Source organism: Chiloscyllium plagiosum, unplaced genomic scaffold (assembly GCF_037043375.1).
Source record: "Chiloscyllium plagiosum isolate Xiang-an unplaced genomic scaffold, Cpla_swu_hap1 HiC_scaffold_34, whole genome shotgun sequence".
NCBI classification, from domain to species: domain Eukaryota; kingdom Metazoa; phylum Chordata; class Chondrichthyes; order Orectolobiformes; family Hemiscylliidae; genus Chiloscyllium; species Chiloscyllium plagiosum.
In genome coordinates this window covers 34,907,523-34,930,607 of record NW_028270172.1, presented here as the reverse complement: position 1 = coordinate 34,930,607, position 23,085 = coordinate 34,907,523, and the positions used below count along the sequence as shown (strand labels likewise).

Here is a 23,085-nt window from a genome sequence, read left to right as displayed (position 1 = left end):
AAGTGAGCTTAGTTGATAGTTCTTAATGTCCAGGAGATCCACTCCCCCAGTCTGTGAGGCAATTACAGTTTAGCTAATTTAATAAGGGGCCATTTACGATGCCAAATAAAACAGCTGAACCAGCCATTCAGTCTCCTGAATGTTTGCTTATCGAAAATCAGAGAGAGCATCCATATAGGGTACAACAAACGGGAGAATATTCATTTAATAAGCACTATCCGACCTAACCATGAGACCGGAAGCACCTCCCATCTTTGAAGGTCTTATTTGATTTTGTCGAATAATTGAACAAAATTAGGTTTAAACAACCGATCAAAAACTGGAGTGATGACATGCCCAAATACAAAAACTCCCCTTGTGACCACTTAAATGGGAATTGATATTCGCCCTCAAGCACCTTTGTAAAATCACCCATAGGCATAGCCTCTGATTTTGCAAAATTAATCTTGTACCCAGAAAAAGGTGCCAAACTAGCTGATGCATTGTATCAGGAGAGGCACCGAAACTGCTGGGGTTGACAAAAAAATGAGGACATCGTATATGTACAACGAAATCTCATGTAATTTTGACCCCACTTCTGGAGCTGATGTGTTGGGATCCCAATGAATGGCCTCTGCCAATGGCTCAATCACCAATGTAAAAAGCAATGGCAAAGGGGACAGCCCTTTTGGCTGCCCCTAAAAATGCAAAAATTGCTTGATTGTATCCCATCGGTGATGACCGCAGTGAGAGGGTCACTATAGAGAACCTTTACCCATTTCATAAAGGCTTTGCCCAAATCAATCTATTCGAGAGTATAAAAAGGTACGGCTACTTAACTCAGTCAAATACCTTCTGTGCATCTAGAGAAATCACCATTCCCTGTATTGACTGTTGTTGAAATACATTAAGCAGCTTCCTAACATTATTGGAGGATCTGCGGCCCGTTATAAAGCCCATTTGTTCTCTTTAACATTAAAAGGTATTACAGCCTCCAGCCGTAAAGCAAGAATCTTGGAGAGGATTTTAAAGTCAACATTTAAGAGTGAAATGGGCCTGTAAGGAGCAGAGTCCTCAAGAACCTTCTCTTTTTTCAGAATAAGCGAAATATTGACCTCTCTCAGAGATGGCGGGAGATGATCAAGACTGTATGAGTCATTGAACATGTTGAGCATCGGGCCTGACAATATGCTTATAAATCCCTTACAGAGTTCACTGGGAAGTCCGTCAGAACCGGGTGCCTTTCCACTCTGAAGCTGCTTCACAGCCTCCTGTACCTCTTGCTCTGATAAAGGACATTGAGAAAAGAATCTTATTCAGGAGTCACACCCAGGAGCTCCAGACCCTTGAAAAAGGACTCCAACTTGGCCCGCCCCTCCTCACAAACCTCAGATTGGTATAATTCAGAGTAAAATCTCTGGAATGCTGCATTAATATTTTTGGAATCACATGTTAGGTTCCCAGACCCTTCCCTAATCGACGTAATGGCTTGAGGGACACTCCTTTTCCTGGTGAGATATGCTAGGTACTTGCCTGGCTTGTCACCATGCTCATATAACCTTTGCTTTGCGAAAGTAAGCTCCTTCTTTGCTGTCTGCGTGAGCATAGAATGCAATACAGACCACAGCGCCTTAATCCTCTGTAGCATGACCAAAGAGGGCTTGTCAAAGTAAACCTTCTCAGCTGCCTTTAACCGTGCTTCAAGGAGACGTTGCTGCTCACCTTTTCTGCCATTTGCTCCTGGCAGAAATAACTAACTTGCTGGCATAGGCTTTGGCAGTTTCCCAAAGGACGGATGGGCTACTAACCGAGCCTGAGTTAACGTCAAGGAATGCCCAAAATTCCCTGGAGAAATACTCCACAAACATATTATCCTTAAGGATAAAGGGGTCCATTTGCCAGTGCCTCGGGCCCACTGTAGCATCCTTAATCTTAACCATAAGGTACACTGGAGCATGATTGGAGATGGTAATATTACCAATCGTACAAGATGCCACCAAGATGCCACGGGAGTCAAAGAAATACTAATCCTGGTGTGACATCTGTGTGGATTGGAAAAAAATCATAAAATCCCTGCCTGTAGGGTGGAGATGTCTCCAGATGTCCACCAACCCTAACCCCACACACAGATCCACTAATTGTTTAGTTTGTACAGAGGGTATCGGGGGGGGACTTTGGACAACCTGTCTATTGTGGGATATATAAGACAATTAAAATCTCCCCCTATAATAATATGCTGGGACTTGAGACTGATCAATTTAGAGAACACATCTACCAGAAATTTGAGGGGATGGGCAGGAGGGCAATAATCATTTAAAACACCATATTCTTCCCCGTTTATCAGGGCTTTGAGAAATACAAACCTCCCGTGTGTGTCTTTAACACACTCTACTAACTTAATGGGAGATTCATCCTTACCAATATAGCTACTCCCCTACTTCTGGTATTAAAAGATGAAACGTTAAACTGATCAAAGACATTCTGCTATAGTTTCAAATGTTCCCTATCATCCAAGTGTGTCTCCTGTAATAAAATAATATCCACCATTTCCTTCCTAACAATTGAGAGTACCTTTTTCCTCTTAATTGGTGAGTGATTCCCCTTGATGTTCTACGTACACTATTTAATCAAGTCATTGGCCATAAACTTCTGTAGTAAAATTTAAATTCCAAAGAGGAGGAGAGGGTGCAAAGAAGGTTTATCAGGATGCTGCCTGGACTGGAAGGCTTGTCATACGAAGAGAGGTTGACTAAGCTCGGACTTTTTTTCTCTGGAGAGAAGGAGGAAGAGAGGTGAACTGATTGAGGTATACAAGATAATGAGAGGCATGGATAGAGTCAATAGCCAGAGACATTTTCCCAGGGCAGGATTGACTGGCATGAAGGGTCATAGTTTTAAGATATTAGGAGAAAGGTATAGAGGAGACTCAGAGGTAGGTTGTGAATACATGGAACGTGTTGCCAGCAGTGGTAGTGGAAGCAGAATCATTAGGGACATTTAAGTGACATCCACTTGGCCAGCAGTGAACTGAGGGGTACATAGGTTAGGTTATTTTATTTTAGATTAGGAATAATCCTCGGCACAACATCGTGGGACGAAGGCCTGTTCTGCGCTGTACTTTTCTATGTTTTATGTTCTAGGAAGAACTCAAATTACAAAGCCCTCGTGTCACAAGATCCGTCGAACATAAAACTACATAAACTAAAACCACTACAAACCTACAAAGCTATCAAAGATTATATACAACAAAAACCAAAAAAAAACAACATGTAAAGTGCCAATGGCGCTGAATAGGAGAACTCACATCATGCCCAAAGGGGACATCTACATATCCCAAAGCCAAACTTTCCATCTCAGTGCCAATACTGCAGCCCGGGCAGTTAAATACCTGAATCGGGCATAAACTGCCCATAAGTAGGCATTTCGCCATTCCAACCATTTTTCCTTCTCCTTGCTAGAGCCACACTTAAGCAGAAAAGAAAGAAAATACACCATGAAATAACAATGTGAACAAAGAAATACCCCACCCATCTTTTGGCATAACTTAACTTAGAAATTGAAAGTAAACATCCTGGCTGCTCCAGTGCATAGCTTAGGCCAGATTATTACCGATTTTAAAAAAAGGAAAAGAAAACCCTGCTGGACTTCCTCCTTTTTTTTAAAGAAACGTAGAGACATATCCAAAAAACATTATTATTTGTACATACTAAATTGTTCAGATTAAGTTGATTTGTCCACAAAGTCTCTCGCCTTCTCCGGTAATTCAGAGATGTACAGATCCAGATAAGGTGATCCGGAGCACCACTGGATACCTCAGAGAACTGGATCCCAAGTTCCCTCAGTCTTCTCTTGATGCCATCATAGGATTTTCATTTCTAGATCACCGCCACTGAGAAGTCCTGGAAGAACATCATCTTAGACCCCTTGTAAACTAGGACCTTTGGATCCTTCCCCTGGATTCTGGAAGCTTCCACGATTCTCTCCTTATCTTTATAGTGATAAACTGCACCAAGATAGAAAGAGGATGCTGGTCCAGACCTGACCTCCGCACCGTGACCCAGTGAGCCCTCTCAATCTTCAAGCTTCTCATTCCAGTCTCCAAGTTAAGAAATTTAGGCAACCAGTTCTCAATAAATTCGACCAGCCACTCACCTTTCTTACCATCCGGCAGACCAATGATCCGTATATTTGTTCTACTGCCCCTGTTCTCAAGGTCATCAACCTGGTCAAGCAAATTATGGACCTGTGACTCCAGGGCCTGGATGCTATCCTTGGAGGAACCGGTATCAACTTCCACCACTGTGACATTGCGTTCTGCCTCATCCATCTTTTTCTCCAGGTCTTCCAGCTGCAGTTCATGCTTCTGCAGCACAATAGAGATTGGAGCCACCTTCTCCTCTTTCTGGTTACCCAGCATCTTGTGAGAGTTTGTGTTCTCCTTCACTAGAACCTGGTAAGAAATCGAGTCTGAAGATCCTGCAGGCTGGGCCATGGGCCCGGCCTCAGATGTACCTCCTCCCTTATTCAGCATGCCTGGACGCTGAAAACCAAAGTAAGTTGCTCTCTGATAGTGTCCTGGGTCTCCACGACCTTTCCAGAGTCCCAGGATATCACAGTGGTCCGAGTAGAGCAGGTTAGGACTTTGTATCCCTTGCAATGCGGTGCGGAGCTCTTCAACGTGATCTTTCTAGATCGCTGCCATCTTGAATCCACCCTTGAAGAAAATTTTAACTATTTGGCCAAAGCTTGGCATTGTTTTGGGGTTTTTTCTGTGGGCTCACCTAGAGTCCCTCTGTTCAGGATATATCCTGAGTGAGACTAAGCAATTGCTTTCACTCAAGCAGTGTTGCCGAAGCTCAATCAGACTGGCAAGGATGTCCACTGACATCGAAACACCTTGCAACTCATATGCTCCACTCGCCACATTTTCTAATGATAAAGCCAGTTGGAGTGCCTGTTTGAAGTCTGGTTGGGTTTCAGCAAGCAAGCACTTTTGCATAGTTACTTCATTAGTCCCAAATACCAAACAGTCTCTGAGCATCTCGTTAAGGGTTAAACTAAAGTCGCACGCCCCTGCCAGTCACCCTAACCTTGCCAAAAATCCTGATATGTATTGCTGAGTAAAACCAACACTGTCTCATGTAAGAGGAGGCTTGGGTCTGTAATATGTCTTAACTAAATCGAACGTCGTTTGAAAAGTTTTAGTATCTGGTACCTCAGGGAAAGTTAGGCTCCGAATAACCAAAATATCTGTGAGTCCACAAGCTGTAAGAAGAATTACTTGTTCCTTTTCATCTGCCCCAGTGTCATTTGCCCCCCCCAAAAAATGCATTATTTCTGTCTACTGGGTCCAGTCTTCAATGGCAGGATTGAATGAGTCAAGCCAGCCAAATAACAGCGTGATGCTAGAAATACTTACCTTAAAGATGACTATTGTGAATTAATTTCTTCAGAGTATGCTTTTCTCTTGTTGCCACTGAAATAACTCTCTGTAGAGACTGGTATCCTGTCACCAGGTCACCCTTTCTTTATACATGGAGAGTTCTTGACACTGATCGAGCTTCCTCAGAGCCAGCACTCAGAGTGGCAGAACCTCTGACAGTCTTTTCATTTTTTTTTTCTTTTTTTTTTCTTTTTTTTTAAAGTCCTCCCCAGGGGCCGGAGGAGTTGAGGCAGCAGGAGGCCCTGCTGTAGCCCCTGGGGGGTTTGGGTAGGCTGGGCCGCGATGCGGGACAGTCTTTTCATATCTGTCAACCAGATCTCCCTGATTGGACTAGATTAACAGCCCCAATCAGGGAACTCATATTCTATGAGGTCCACCTGACTGACCTCCTTCCAATCACATTGCTTTATAAAAATGTTGCCTTGGGGAATTAGTTGATCTGTATCTGTCTATAGTAGCTATAACTCATTGCTGCATCTTTTATCATGTGTTTTAATGCTACATTATGAATTTAGTTTTCTTCACAGACTGGTTGAGGAGAAAGTAAAGAACTGTCTTCAGGCTTAGACTTCAAATAACTAATTATTATTCATCAATATTAAATACTGCTGGATATGGTAATTACAGATTTATTGGTCTCTGACTTATAGTCACAGTGGAAGAAGATTAATCTATCTTCTTTATGTGCTCAAGTCCATGTTATAGACAGTCCTGTTGCAGAAGCCCGATTTTTTTTAGTATGTATTTTAACTGTCACCACACGTTGGTATTAATACTCAGTGATGTGCAACTCCATGACATCATGACAAGGTTGTGCCAGGGTCCTGATGCCCTTATACAACATTACATTTCAGCCTCTTATGTGGCCCCCAACATCTGCATATTGGATTCTGGAACGAAACTCTCCTTGGCCTTTGGTTGTTGACTGAATTTCGGAACTTTGGTCTTGCTGCTTCCCAGCTTCGAAAACTTGGCCCCAGATAAAAAAATGGGATGAGAGATATGGAAAAGAAAGGATGGAATGACAAAGACTGGGGATTTGAAGAAATACTGTCGTAATGAAGATAATTTCACCACAAATATTTTCTGGTTCTCTGCTAGTTATTTTACTTTAGTGTAAAAATAGAAAATGCTGGAAAAACTCAGTAGGTTTGGCAGCATTTCTGGAGAGAGAAATAGTCAATGTTCTTAAGTCCAGTATAACTCTGAACTAAAAGAAGTTGAAAACAGTATTCTTTACACCGTTCACAGAGGAAGAGGAAGGGCAAGTTGAACAACTTGTGAGGGAACCTGCAGCAGACATCACAAAAATAGATGGAAAGGCAGGTTATGAGAGGGATGCAAACAGTTTACAGAGAGCTATGGAAGGTAAGTGTGCAACGATTAGGCAAATAGAGTATAATGTGGGAAAATGCGAAGTTAAATAGAGGGTACCTGCAGAAAGCTGCTACACAAAGGGACTGGGGGTACTTATGCATGAAACACAGGAAGCTAGCACACAGGTTTCAGTAAGTAATCAGGAAGGTTAATGGAATACTGGCCCTTGTTTCATGGGGGTTGGCGTATAAGACTACAATAACCATACAAGGTGCTGGGGAGACCACATCTGCAGTACTGCAAGCAGTTATGGGTTCCCTTATTTAAGGGAAGATATCATTTAATTGGAGGAATTTCAGAGTGGGTTCACTTGGATAATCCCTCGAATGGAGAGATTGTCTTATGAGCAAAGGCTAAGCAGATTGGAACTCTATTCACTGGAATTTAGAAGAATGAGGGGTAATCTCATTGAAACATTTAGGATTCTTAAGGGGCTTAAATAGGGTAAATGCTGAGAGGACATTTCTCCTCAGAGATGTGACCAGGACAATAGTCTCAGGATTTAAACCTGACATGAGGAGGAATTTCTCCTCTCAGAAGGTTGTGAATCTTTGGAACTCCTTGTCACAGAGAGCTGTGGGGACACAGTCCTTGTGTATATTTAAGAGGTATGAAGAAAACACAAGAAAGAGGTTATGAGGAATGTTAGATCAGCCATGATCCTATTGAATGGCTAAGCAAGCTCGAAGGTCTGAATAGCCTACTTCTGTTCCTATCTCTCATGGTCTTAAAAGGCAAAGGCGCTGATAATGTTGTAAAGGAGTGATAGAGGTGTAAAATGGGTGTAAATGTAAATTTGAAAAAGAGAAAATGTGTCAGCTCTGCTGAAAGCAAGGTCGACAAAACAGATCCAAGATACAGCTGGGGGAGGTGGGAATGTATGGAAAATGGAGGATAGATATCACACTTTGAAGTTGTAGAACTCAACATTCTGCCTCTACAGATATTACCAGGCCTGCTGAGTTTCTCCAGAAATTATGTTTCTATTTCCGATTTCCAGCATCCACAGCATTTGTTTTTATTTTAACTGGCAGTTTCTCTGGGTTGTCACCTGCTTATCCTCTCTGTTTGCAGAAGTCAGGCTACCGTTTCTTCAGAGAAACAATAACGGGAAAAGAGTGTGACATCTCCTGAATTCATTTTAATTTCCTATAGTTTGTCCCACAACACTGAAGTAATGAGTTGTACGATCATGAATATTATTAGAATAACAACACCACCATCTAGTGATTATTGAGATTGCAGGCTCTCTGAACTTACCAAATTACAGAATACAGTACATATTTATACTTCAATAGAACATAGGAATTGCCAGTAAACCAATCTTGTTTGCCATTCAACAACCTGATAGTCAAATCATACAATGGTAAAGGATTGGTAAAGGAAGCATTGACTGATTATAGCAATTGGTCTCTATCAAATAGTCCACAAATGACACAAGGAAAATATCAATCTTTGAGAGCTTTGAAAAAACACAGGTCTAGTAATCTGTTGCCCCCAAATATGCTCATTTATTTAAATTATCATATATGCAACAGTGTCATGTCTCACAGTCAGTATGACAGAATGATATTATAATTGTATCATAGCAGTTGGGTAAAATGTAATAAATTTACAAAAGGATTTGGATTGTTTAGGAGATGGTGGCAAAATTTGGCATATGGTGTTTAACATGGATCAGTGCAAGGTTATTCCTATTGGTCAGAAGAATAGAAAGGCAAGTTGTTATCAAAATGGAGAGAAACTTTAGAATGCTTCAATGCAAAAGGATCCCGATGTACCTGTGCATGAATCACGGAATTTTGGCATTGATTGTGAAAGGAACAGAGTATAAAAGTAGGCAAGTAATGCTGCAACTGTACAAAGCATTAGTGAGACTGCACCTAGAGTATTGTGTGTAGTTTTGGTCCCTGCACATGAGGAGCATGAAGCTGCACTGGGGAACAGTTCAAAGGAGGTTTACTGAATTGATTGCAGAGATGATGGAGCCTTCAAGATATTTAAGAACTATGTAGATGAACATATGAAATATGATAACATAAAAGGCTGTGGGCCAACTACTGAAAATGGGATTAGAGTAAATGGATGTTTGATGACTAGCACAGACATGATGGGTGAAGGATCTTTTTTGGTGCTATTTAATCTCAAGATTCTATGAGGGGTTTGTCTAATGAAGAGAGACTGAGCAATTCAGGCCTGTATTCTCAAGAGCTTAGAGGAATGAGAGGAGATCTAATTGACATATATAAGATCCTCAAGGAGATTGACAAAGTGGACTGAGAGAGAATGGTTCCTTGTGTGGGACAATCAAGAAAAGGATAATTTCTTATTCCTTTCTGCAACTTACTTGACTACAGTACCTTCTATCCCTTCATCCAAGTCATTAATACAGATTGTGAGTAATTGAGGCCAGAGGAGTGAATCTACCTCACTGGTTACATCTTGCCAATAAGAAAAAGACTAATTTTTCCTGACTCTCTGCTTTCTGTTGGTTAGCCAAACCTCTATCCAGGCTAATAAATTATCTCTAACCCCAGGTGATCTTACCTTGTGTATTAACCTTTTGTATGGCTCCTTAATACATGCTTCCTGGAAATCCAGATGTACAACAGAGAACAGAGAACATAGAATAGCACAGGACAGTACAGGCCTTTCGGCCCTCGATGTTGTGCCGACCTTTTATCCTATTTTAAGATCATACTAACCTACATACCCTTTATTTTACTATCATCCATGTGCCTATCCAAGGGTTGCTTAAATATTTCTAATGTATCTATTTCTACAAATTCCCCATTATCCACTTTGCTTGTTGCATCTTCAAAGAACTCCAGCAAATTTGTGAAATATGATTTAGCCTTCATTAAACCATGCTGACTCTGATGGATTGTGGTTTGACTTTTCAAATGTCTTGTCATTACTTCTTTAATAATGGATTCTAACAATTCCTCAATGACAGATGTTAAACCATTTGCAGTAAATAAAGTGATTTTGAATTCAAGCCTTGTAGACTGCAGGATTAATACCTTTCATTTTACAAGAGGAATTATAACAAAGCTGTAAGGAAACTATGCAAACACTGGATAACTAATGGAGTGCTTGATCTGCAACAAAATTCTGATTCTAAATCAAGAAGACATAATAATAGTTTGAATAATATCTGGTTTCACTGTAAAGCAATTGATATATATTTTCTCCAGCTTTATTATTTCATTATATCTCCTGCTTATTTTTTAGATCATAGATTATAGAACAATACAGTGCAGAACAGGCCCTTTGGCCCTCGACGTTGCGCCTACCTGTGAACTAATCTAAGCTCATCTGCTACACTATTCTGTCATCATCCATGTGCTTATCCAAGGATTGTTTAAATCTCCCTAATGTGGCTGAGTTAACTACATTGGCAGGCAGGGCATTCCACGCCCTTACCACTCTCTGAGTAAAGAACCTGCCTCTGACATCTGTCTTAAGTCTATCACCCCTCAATTTGTAGTTTTGCCCTCTCGTTTAAACTAGTATCATCTTTGTCTCCTACTAAGATGCTGCTTAAAATTTATCTCCTCTATTTGACCGCCTTTCCTAACAGCCCCTGACATAGCTGTATGTAATTTTCTTTTGATAATGCTGGAACTGCCTTTGAATGTTCTACTACATTACCAGACTGTCTAAGTGACGTGAAGCTGCATGTTAGTCTGGTTTCAACATTGATACAAACTACCAATTGATGAACATGAAATCTGAAACAGAGTCCAAGTTTCTAATGACAAAACTAGGACTAGTTGGGTAATAGACAACTTGGCAAAGTGCGAGTGGGAAAGTGCTCCTGTCAGTCAGGTTTATTTCCTTGTATTCTACATTAAGATTCCTTTTTTTTAGGATGAGGTTACTTTCCAATCCTAACTATAAACAGCAAATCTGGGGCACAATCTTATTAAAGCAGAGCTAACGAGAAACCCTGTGCAGGCTTTTTCCAAGAAGTTCCACCCAACCACAAGCTGATCAAACAGTAGGTGGGCATCAAGACCTTGTAGTAAGTAGAAGTCTCACCAACAGAGAGCTACCAGTATATTAGGGGCTGCAACCCTGGTGCTCAGCAATACCATACCTGACTGCTGCTGCAAGAGCACATACTGGAGGTGACCTTGGAGTAGGGTTCTGACCAAAACTATAGATAGATAATGTAGGAGGATGGTCACAGGGTGGGGGGTTGTTGACAAAGGGAGTCAGGGTGATCAGTAGCCAAGGGCAGTGGGTTGGCTCTCAGTAAAGAACCCTTCAAAATGTCTAGACACTCCGGGTACTCCAGTTTCCTCCCACAATCTAAAGATGTGCAGGCAAGTTGAATTGCCCATAGTGTTCAGGGATGTGTAGGTTAGATGCATTAGTCAGGGGTAGGGGATAATAGGGTAGGGGAATGGATCTGGGTGGGTTACTACTCAGAGGGTCAGTGTAGACTTGTTGGGCTGAAGGGCCTATTTCTACACTATAGGGATTCTATGATTCCTATAACTGTCAGAGGTGACCAGCTGCCTGTGTGATTTCACCTTTGTGGAGACAGATCCACTTCCACTGGATTAATCCCAATGGCAGCAGGATGAGGAATTTGACAGCTCATAATTGCCAATTAATTAATCAGTTCGCAAGAATGGGAAGGTCAACCAGGGCATTTCCTTCTGGAATTTAATTCAGGCAAAGGATTTAATCCAGTCACCATCCCACCTCAGTCAATGTCTGCATGCTTCCAAGTTCACCACCTGCAAGGCCAGAAGATTCTTCAGAGGTAATAATAAAAAATCTATTGCAGATAAAGTTATTTTGTGCAATAACTCTTTCTCTACAGCTTGTTCTTTACCTTCAGTCTCTCTATGTGGGAGCTAGAGCATCGACTCTTTTCCAGATCTCTTCTCATGTGTCTTTGACATTATCATCATGTACGCTCCTGATATTAACACTATTCCACCATAAGCTTTACTCATTAATAACTATATTGATTTTTAAAAAAAGCTATTGTCTCATTTTGAACTCCTTCTTTCAACCATTATTTATGTACATTCAGAAAGCTGTTCACTCGTTTAATCTCTCTGTAATGTTCTGTTCTTTGCAACCAATGACAATCAAGTTTCTAGCAAAAGAAGTTTCCATTTTGTTAGAAGACTGGGCTTCACTTATTTTGATTCAAGGTCTGATCTTCATTAATATAACACTAGTGTCTCTGCCTGTGCCATTATAATCTCTGCTCTCTCTTTGTTTGTCAACTTGACAAAGTTTGTTTTGAGAAAAAATGCACAAAAGTTACTTTCACAATCCATGTCATTTTTTTGCAAAGCCTTGAAGGGCAGCATTGTCAACTTTTTGTACTGCATTCATTTTAATGGATTTTTCTTTAGTTTACAGTTTGCAAATTTGTCAAATGCCAATATATGTGTAAAAATGAAAAGTTTATTATCTCTCCCTAGAACAAAAGAGATAACAGTTGTTCAAAATTATATTGAATGTTGATGAGTGAAATTGTGGGGGGGAAAAGGCACTCTCTACTGGTTGGACAGTCCTACTTAAAGTTTTAAAATTTATCATCAACCATCACCCAACTCCACTCTCAGTCGATCTGCTGCTGAAACCCTAACCCATACTGTTGTCCAAAGGTGTAAAGACCTAGAAGGCTCATAAGGAGGCATGTCCTAATCACCATCAACTATAATTTTATCATATGGACTTAGAGGGAGAGCAGCTTTGGTTCCTGAAGGAGTAAATCAAACCATCTCCTCACAATCTCTAGAACAAAGTCTTAGTTATTAACATGCAATAAACTATATCTTGTTTGAGACAAGATCATCTTTGTGTTAGATTAAGTGGTTTTCCTCTATGACACCCCCAGCTCAAACACATGCTGTAGATTCCTATCCTGAAAGATAATTGTGGTAGCAAACCTACCACATGATAATGACAACATTCAAAATAATGGCTAGCTCTCAGGGTAGTATTTACACTTAGAATTTAGAAATGTCACTAAAGGTGCATCATCTGTTTCTGTCTTGTAGTAAAGACCAAGAACACAGTCTGCAAAATTTTCACAAGCTCAAATCAGAGCTATGGGTTCTTTCTCATCACTGCATATCTCTGTCAATGAATAGGATGCTTGTAAACATGTCAGTACTTTTCATCCACCTATACCCGAGAGAGTACAACACACAGTCATGTTGAAAATGTATCTGTAGTGATGATATGAGGTAGCTCTGATTCATAGTAAGTTAAAATCAGATTACATTTTTGATTTTCTCAAAACATCTCTGTCGTACCCATCCAGCACTATGCACTGTCTCATCACAGCAGTTGATACTGTGGCTCATTGATGACATCTAGATTTGGCAAAGTTATCTGATCCCTAAAGTGCAAATAGAGGCCATTCAGCCAATTAAGTTACACCGACCCTCCAACAGCATCCCACCCAAATCCATAGCCCTCCCATGCACCCCCCCCCCCCCCCCCCCCAACACCGACCCTATCCCTGCAACTCCGCATTTCCCATGGTTAATCCACCTAGCTTACACTTTCCTGGACACTATGGGTAATTTAGCATGGTCAATCTACCTAATTTTCCCAAGTTTGGAGTGTGGGAGGAAACCAGAAAACCCAGAGAAAACCCACATGGACATGGGGAGAACATGCATACGCCATACAGACAGTCATCCCAGGCTGGAAACGAATCTGTGGTGCTGTGAAGCAGTAGTGCTAACCACTGAGCAATCGTGTCACCCCTGTTACTTTCCCATTGTTATGGCTGTGACAAGAAGAATGCGCTAAGAATCAAACCTCATTAAGTCCATCAGTCACACCATTAGCGTACCTGTGTTTATTCAATTACCAAAATGACTATTGCTTTTCATTAGTTCTACTATTCAGAATAAAACAACCTTCTTTAATAAAATCAACATATTGGATTTTAGGAACAAAATCATTCTTAAAACAAGTGGTTAACTCTGATTAACACTTAAGCTATGATTCAGAGTGAAAATTATATCCTCATGGTTCCACACACAAATAAAACAAGAAAAAGCAGAGATGATGCTTCTTTAAAAACAGAGGCAGAAGGGAGAAACAAGCTGTATGGGCCAAAGGGCTGATAACAAAGGAGAGCTTGTGATGTCTTCCCATCTCCACATTTTCCTGTCAATGAAACTGAATTGCTGACAGTTGTAGATTGATGATAAAGTCCTGTTTTGATTCCAACCAATTTGGATTGAGTCTTAGAATATATTCACGACATAGCTTTTCCAATATGTGGAGGAACCAACTAGATATCAGGTCGTCTTAGACTGAGGTTATGGACGAGGCCAGACCACTCAAAACATTCTTGAGCAGGAAACCCAGACCATAACTTTGCAATTTGTTTCGGTAAGTGTACAGTGAGAATTACCCAGAGTAAACTAGCTAGGTTGACTACTAGTTTTTAAAGCAGACAGAAATTTATTCACAAAATTACATAAAGAAACACAAAGAACAGAATAAAGAACCCCTACAGAACTCAGTCTATCCAAACGAGACTTAATTGTGCTGTTCTGAATATACACAACAGTCCCAATAAGCAAACCTTCTTAAAAAAAAGGAACAAATACTTACAAGTTGAAGTTAGAAGGGCAGAAGGAGAGAGAGAGCTTCCACACAGCTCATTGTTGAACTCCTAACTAGTTCTGGACTGAACTGCTCAGTCAGAGAGCTGACCACTCCCCTTCCATTATACAAGTCACTTCGAAAACATGACCACTTTGGCTTAATTATCATCTGTTTACATATAAACAAAAGGCCTCTCAAAATCCTTTTCTGTACCAAACTAGTCTAATTGGATCCTGTCCCATTTCCAACCCCTCTGAAAAAAAATCAAGTACACGTTATCCTTGAGAAAAGGAACAGCTTTTAGAAAAAAGGAACCAGCTTTGTGACACTGGTACTGTGCAATGAGAAGGAATCATTACCAATCTAGCTGCGCAATGCCCCCTTGGGGATGAGCAACCATAACATGATAGAATTTTTTATCAAGGTGGAGAGTGAGATAGTGATTCAGAGACTAGGGTGCTGAATCGTATTAAAGGAAACTATAAAGAAATGAGGTGTGAGTTGGCCTTGATAGATTGGGAAGAGTTACTTAAAGGGGTGACAGTGGATAGACAATGACAAACATTCAAGGAACGTGTGGGGGCACTGCAACAACAGTTTACTCCTGTCTGGCACAAAAGCAAAATGGGTAAGAGGGCAATCTGTGAATTACAAAGGAAATTAGAGATAGTATCCCATTCAAGGAAGAAGCATACAGATTGGCCAAGAAAAATAATAGGTTTGCGGATTGGGTGCAGTTTTGAATTCAGCAAAAAAGATTGATTAAGAAGGTGAAAATAAAGTAAGCTTGCAGGGAACATAAAGACCGACACTAAGAGTTTCTATAGGTATGTGAAGAGGAGGAGGTCTCCTACAAACAGAAACGGGGAAATGTATAAAAGGGGACAACGAAATGGCTGAGCATGTGAATACATACTTTGGTACTGTCTTCTCAAAACAGGACACAAATCAGATACCGGAAATGTTGGAGAATGCAATATTTAGTGAGAGGGAAGAACCGATGGACGTCAATATTAGTATTGAAATGGTGCTGGGAAAATTGAGGGGATTGAAGGTGGATAAATCCCCAGGGCCTGGTAATCTAGATCCCAGAGTACTTAAATACTTAAAGAAGTGGCACTCGAAATAGTGGATGCATTGGAGGTCATCTTTCAGGACTCTATAGACTCTGGTACAGTCCCTGGAGATTGGAGGGCAGCTAATGTCACTCCAGTATTCAACAGGGAGGTAAAGAGAAACCCAGGAATTACAGACCAGTAAGCCTAACATCAATAATGGGAAAATTTCTCGAATTCATTATGAAAGACTTTATAGTGGAGTATTATGGACCAGGCCAGACCCCTCAAAACATTTTAAGAAGGTAGCCCAGACCCTACCTTTTCTCGTTGTTTTAGGCAGATGTATGCTGGCTATCCCAGGAGTGATCTAGCTCATCAAACCACTTGGCTTCAAGTAAAACAGAATTTATTTACACACCACTGAATAACACAAACAAGAGAAAACAACGATATGGAAACCCGATTGACACCACATCCCCCACAACTTATCAAAGAGCTGTTCCAATTTCCTGCAATATCCCATAAATGCATCCCTTGGCAGAGAGGTAAATTATTCAAACAAAGGATCTTACGAGAGAGAGATAGAGATGGCAGAGACAATCAGCTCGGGATCATTTGCTGAAGCATAGAACCACTTTTTACTGCAGCTGTTTCTCTCGGACCCAGCTAAAACTAAACCAAACTAGAAAAATCCCTGAACTGGGAGAATTGGCCACTGCCCTTTCATCATTAAACTTGTTTTAAAAACCTAAAAGCCCTTTTCTGATTGTTGCCTCAGGCAGTGTCTGTTAGCTAGAATCAAAGTGGCCCAATCCCAGGCAAATTGGAAGGTCTGCCTTTTTAACCTCTTTTGAAAAAAAACACAAAGGAAAACAGAACCTTGTTAAAGAAGCAGCATCTTCACAGAAGCATTTAGAAAGCAGTGGCAGAATTAGACAGAGTCAGCATGGATTTATGAAGGGGAAATCATGCTTGACAAATCTGTTGGAATTTAATGAAGATGCAACAAGTAGAGTTAACAAGGGGGAGCTGGTTGATATGGTATATTTGGACTTGCAGAAAGCATTTGATAAAGTCCTGTATAAAAAAATTATTGTACAAGATTAAAGAGCATGGAATACGGGGAAGTGTATTGAGATGGATCGAAACCTGGTTGGTAGAGAGGAAACAAAGAGTAGGAATTAATGGGTATTTTTCAAACTGGCAGGCTGTAATTAATAGGGTGCCACAGGGGTCAGTGTTGAAATCCCAGCTATTCACAATATATATAAATGATTTGGTTGAGGGAACAAAATGTGACATCGCAAAGTGTGCAGATGATACCAAATTGGGTGGGAAGGTGAACTGTGAAGAGGATACAGAAATCCTTCAGCAAGATCTGGACAGGTTGACTAAGTGGGCAAATCAATGGCAGATGCAGTATAATTTTGATAAATGTGAGGTTATTCATTTTGGAAGCTGAAACAAAGAGACAGTTTACTACCTGAATGACTGTAAATTGGGAGGGGGAGTATGGGTGTCCTTGTGTATCAGTCACTGAAGGTAGGTATGCAGGTGCAGCAGGCGTAAAGAAGGCAAATGTTATATTGGCCTTCACTATGAGATATTTCAAGTAAAGGAGCAGGAATGTGATGTTGCAGTTATACAGAGCCTTGGTGAGGCCAAACCTGGAATATTGTTGGCAGTTTTGGTTTCCTTTTCTAAGGAAGGATGCTCTTGCTCTCGAGGGAGTGCAGCGAAGGTTTATCAGGCTGCTTCCGGGGATGGTGGGATTGATACCCCTGGAGCTGTCAGTTCTGTCCTGACTCACTAGGTTAGAATTTTTGCTGGATTCCAGACACGTGAGGGGGTATCCCGTAAAGCCTTATAAAATTCTAACAGGACTAGACAGGGTAGCTGCAGGGTGAATGTTCCTGATGGTGGATGTGTCCAGAACCAAGCGTCACAGTCAAGAGGATTTCAGGACAAAACTGACGGCTCCAGGGATATCTTCCTTACTGCGATTCCTTGGTTTTAGAACAGAACTCTAAATCCAGAGAAGGTTCCTAGACAATTATTACCATTAGCTCCCCCCACTCCTCTAAGAGCCAGCTCTTATCACAGTTAAGGTAATAAACCCTATATTTTATCTCCTTTAAAGCTTTGCTTAACTGTTTTGTCAAAGTCACTTGATATCTAGTAAAATGGTAACCCATGGAGCATATGAAACTGTTGATATCACTTTCAAGGAATCATAATGGTAAAACTCATTTCAATCCAAAGAATATCCAAATTGTCCAAAACTTTTCAATATTTCCCACATACTCCTTAAATATGAATATATATTATTACAATACCAGCTGATGTTATCCCTATTACAGACATATGCCAGACTGAAATGTGGCTTGACTGATCATGTTATGTTTTGTTTTAACAAAATCAGAGGTATGTAAAACAAAAGAAGATAGAATAAACCATATTATTTACTTACTTCAGAAATCTTGCAGAGTTTGAAACATGTGATGGCATATACAGAGGAACCTCAATTATCCGAAGGAGAAGGGCAGGCAGCATTTCATTTGGTTAATTGAATTCCAATAATTGTATGCTGGATAACGTTGTTTAGTCGAGCATCTACCTTGTGATCTTGCCAGATAATGTGATATTCAGATAATCCAATGCTGGATAATCGAAGTTCCTCTGTAATGCCATTAATCTCAAAATTACCCATTGCAGGATATTCATCATAAAACATCACTTTATTAATTTCCAAAATAATTCACATATTTAGATTTTTATTTGTGATTGAGCAACAATATTAACTTGAATTTTAGGATTGGACCAGCAATACAATATAACTGACATGCACAGTGGTGTAAAGCAGATGTGCATGTGTCAATGGATTTAAAACATATCACTGATGTTTTGGAAGTTCTAGCTCAAGTGATTTACTATCCCCAGCGATGAGCAGATATTTAAAAGTTTGCAAGTTAAATGTAAATAAAAATGCAACTGTCCAGATTTTCTAGGGAGTAGCAATCTCATGTAAGGATGGGTTGGAGAAATTGGATCCAGTGAGGGGGTGGGTGTTGGGCATCTATTTTGTGTCATCTGCAAACTTTACAACAATGCCCTCAGTTCCTTAATCCAGATTGTTAATGTATTGCATGAATAGTTATGGTCCCAACACTGACCCCTGCTGAAAGACACTAATCACCAGCTGCCCTCCTGAAAAAGATTCTTTCATCCCCGCTGTCTGCCTTCTGCCAGTCTCCTCTCTATACCTTGACCCTAATGACATGAGATTTTATCTTGTTTAGCAGTCTCCTGAGCAGCACCTTGTTAAAGATCTTCTGAAAATCCAAATAGATGATGCCCACTGACTCTCCTTTGCAAATTACCTCCTCAAATAATTCTAACAGATTTGTCGGGCATGACCAAACTGTCAATGAAATCATGTTGACTCAGCCTTATTTTTCCAAGTACTCTGCAATCTTATCCTTAATAATGGACACTAAAATCTTACCAAGGAATGAGGTCAGGCTATTCCTGATGAAGGGCTTATGCTCAAAACATCGATTCTCCTGCTCCTATGATGCTACCTGACCTGCTGTGCTTTTCCAGCACTACACTCTCGATTTTGAGCTCCAGCATCTGCAGTTCTCACTTTCTCCTGAGGTCAGGCTAACCAGCCAAAAGATCCCTGTCTTCCAGTGATTCCTAAAAGATCATCACAAATCCTCTACAATCTCCTCAGGTATTCTTTCAGAACTCTGGGGTGCAATCCATTAGATCTGGTTTATTTATCTACTTCAAACCTTTCAGCTTCTCTTGCACCTTCTCCTTAGTGATGCCCACTGCACTCAGCTCTGCCCCTCAGCTGTCTTGAAGTTCTGGTATAATGCTGATGTGTTTCATTGTGAAAACTGCTGCAAAGTACTATTCAGTTCCTCCAGCATTTCTCTGTTCCCTATGACAACTTCTCCAGCCTTATTTTCCTCAATGTCCGCTCTTGCCTCTCTTACATTATCTAAAAACACCTCTTGCAACTTATTTTATATTACTAGCTAGCTTATTTTCATATTTCATGTCAACACTCCTTATTGCAATTTTCGTTATCCTCTACAGTTTTAAAGGCTTCCCAATACTCTGGCTTCTCACTAACCTTCTCCCATTGTATGTTTTTTCTTTTACTTTTATGCTATCCCTGATGTCTCTTGTCAGCCATGGTTGCCTTCTCCTCCTCCACCACTATGTTTCTGCTTCCTTGGGATGAATTTCTGCTGTGCTTCCCAAATTACACCCAGAAACTCTTGCCATTGATGCTCCACTGTCTTTCCTGCTAAGCTCCCCTTCCAACCAACTCTGGCCAACTCCTCTCTCATGTCTTCATAGTTACATTTACTCAATTGTAATACCATTACATCTGATTTAATCTTGTATCTCTCAAACTTCAGGGTTAAATTTATTATATCATGGTCACTGTCACGTTGGGGTACTTTCACCTTCAGCTCCTAATCAAGCCTGCCTCATTAAACATCACTATATCTAGAAGTGACTGTTCCCAGATCACTCCCACAAACTACTCAAAAAGAAATCTCATAGACATTCCACAAATTCTGTTTCTTGGGATCAATACAAATCTGATTTTTCCGGTTACCTGCATATTTAAGTTCCTCAGAACTATTGTAATAGTACCTTTCTTACATGCTTTTCCATCCCCTGATTTATTTTCTTTCCCATGTCCTGAATGCCACCAATGGTTAGCACTGTTGTCTCACGGCACCAAGAACCCAGGTTTGATTCCAGCTTTGGGGAACTATCAGTGTAGAGTTTTCATGTTCTTCCTAAGTCAGCATAGGTTTCTGCTGGGTGCTCTAGTTTCTTCCTTCAATGAAAAGATGTGCAGGTAAAATGAACTGGGCATGTTAAATTGCTCTGTCAGTGTTCAGAGATGTGCAGAATAGATTATTTAGCCATGGTAAATATGGGGTTATGGGGATAGGGTGGGCTAGGCTATGGGTTTGGTTGAATGGTCTTCACAGACTCGATGGACCAAATTGGTCTCTTTCTGTGCTGTAGAGATGTTATGATATTACTAGGAGGCCTGTACCCAACTCTCATCGTGGTCTTTTTCCCTTCACACTTTCTCAACTCGACTCACACATATTCTGTGCCTTCCCACTCTGTATCACTTTTTGCTTTCAATTTCATTTCATTTCTTACTAACAAGGCGAACCCGCTCCCTCTGCCCATTTGCCTGTCTTTTCACTGGGATGTGTATCCTTGGATAATTAGCTCCCGGCCCCAAACCTTCTGCAGCCATATCTGTGATACCCACATCATACCCATTAATTTCAATCTGCTTTGCAGGCTAATTTACCATGCCCAGTTCATTTTACCTGTATTATGCATATTGTTAAGTATAACACTCTCAGTCTTGTGTTGACTGACCCCCCTGCTCATTGTTGTCCTCTTATTATGGAAAATAAAGAACATGAAAGCATGGGAAGGCTTAAAGCATGAAGACCACTGGGAATCTGTATTCTGTGGAAGGAAGGCAGGATGGCATAACCATAGTGGAACATTCTTACACCAATTAGCAGAGTAAGGTTAAGGCTGAAAGGTCACTATGGTGAGGTGAGATAACACAGTAATAAAGCAAGTTTCTCTGTTAAGTGTTATTATGACAGGATTGGGACCGCAAATATTTGGGACATGACATTAAAATATCTAATTAATAGTTAGCATAGTCAGCTTGAGACAGGAGACTATTGTAATAGATGGAATAGCTAAATATCTATCATGATCGGTTAGTCTGCAATGAAAGATCACTGCAGTAGAAGTGATAATAAATATCCAACCTTGACATTAGAATAACATCAAGTCAAATGTACAACTAAAGAGATAATGGGAACTAACATCACTGGTTTATTCTGTAGCTAGAGTGAGGTACTTTGATTGATATAGTTGGTCATGCTGATTAGCTAACAGAAACATGATAAAAAAAGATATAAAAGTCCACGGACCCTGAGGGCTTTCGAGAATCAGCTTTCTCAGTGGCACGGTTTTTTGTTTGCAAATAAAAGACCTACTTCTTGAAGAACTCTCTGCGTCTCCTGGTGGTTCTCTATATTTTCCCTACAACATTATCTGCTGTGCCTGTAGTTAGATTCCATATTCACTGTCCGATGAGTTGTTCTGGAAATTTTAACATCTGCTGAGCCCTCAACTGCCAACCATTCCCCACCCCACCTCGCCAACTTTTTCCGTTATTTTTAATCTTTCCTGAGTATTTATTTTACTTATTTTCATCAGAACGATCTGATGTCTCCAATTTGTATGGAGCCTTCAAAGGGTTCTGGATATGGAGGAATTTCCTGGGCAATTCTTTTGGAGTCTGCGATCATGGAGAAACTACAGGCTCTCCACATATAACTCTCACCTACACTAGCATAATGACTGCCTGGTCAACAGAAAATCTGCCCCATTGTTCAGTTTGAACCTTCAAAGATATGAATGTAAGTAAATTTTGTTCACACCTTTTCAGATGTGGTATCAAAAGAGCTTGGATAGGTGCAATTGCAAGGGAAAGATTGTGAAGGACAGTTAAAGTTATAAAAGTTGATTAAATAGTCTGAAATGTTAGTGAGTGTGCATGAAAAGTAAATAAGTCAGGGATTTTCAAACCTTTCAAGACAGTTGTGCTATTTGTTGCCTGTAAAAGTCTTTTCCAGAAGACCTGTGGCCCTCTGTAAGGCAGGATGGTGCATGTAATACACAACTTTTAATAGTCTCTTCAAAATGTTTGAAATAAAGTTTGAGATGTAGAAATAGGTCTGAGACATTTTGTAAATATTACTGAATAACTGAGATTGAGCTTGAATCTGATTGGGTTCTCTCTCTCTTGTCAAGTCAGGAAATTCTCTTAGTCAGGAAAACTTTCAGCAACTTGTGTACAGGAACACCCAGGCTTTGTTGCACCCCCCTCTTTCCTAATCTATTGTCATTCAGATGATAATAAGCCTTCCTTTTCTTTTTGCTACCAATGTGGATTAGCTTACATTTATCCACATTTCACTTTATCTACCATGCTTTTGCCCACTCAAACTTGGCCAAATCACACCGAAGCATCTCTGCATCCTCCTCACAATTCATCCACCCACCCAGATTTGACTTGGCTGCAAACTTGGAGACATTACATTTAGTTCTCTCATCTAAATCAATATATCGTGAATAGCCAGAGTCCAAGCATTGATCCCTGCGGTACCCCACTAATTACTGGTTGCCACTCCAAAAATTACCCACTTATCCCTACTCTTTGATTCGTCTGCCAGACAGCTCTTTATCCATGTCAGTATGCTACCCAATGTGATGTGTTTAATTTAGCATGCTAATTTCTTGTGGGACCTTATTGAAAGCCTTCTAAAAGATCAGTAAACCACATCCAGTCATTTCCCTTTATCAACTCCCCAACTACAGCAAAAATTTTTTTAACCAGCACCTTATGAAGCCACAAAAAATATATACACGAAATAGCAGACATTTACTGTATTATTGCAATTTCCATGATGTCCAAGTAATTAATTGAGGGTGTGAGTAAAAAGGCCTTTTGCCAGTAAGTTTCATTTCAGGCAAAGT

General features: G+C 40.4%; 1 protein-coding gene across 1 annotated transcript in view; it reads left to right on the top strand.

The window, feature by feature from the left end:
• The window catches only part of LOC122564396 (uncharacterized), a 111,464-nt gene extending 89,517 nt beyond the window's left edge, over positions 1 to 21,947 (top strand). The window contains exon 4 of the mRNA XM_087978436.1: positions 21,763 to 21,947. Coding sequence (XP_087834562.1) covers positions 21,763 to 21,947 — 185 coding nt within the window. The remainder of the gene's footprint in view (positions 1 to 21,762) is intronic.
• The last annotated feature ends 1,138 nt before the right edge of the window (positions 21,948 to 23,085 follow it).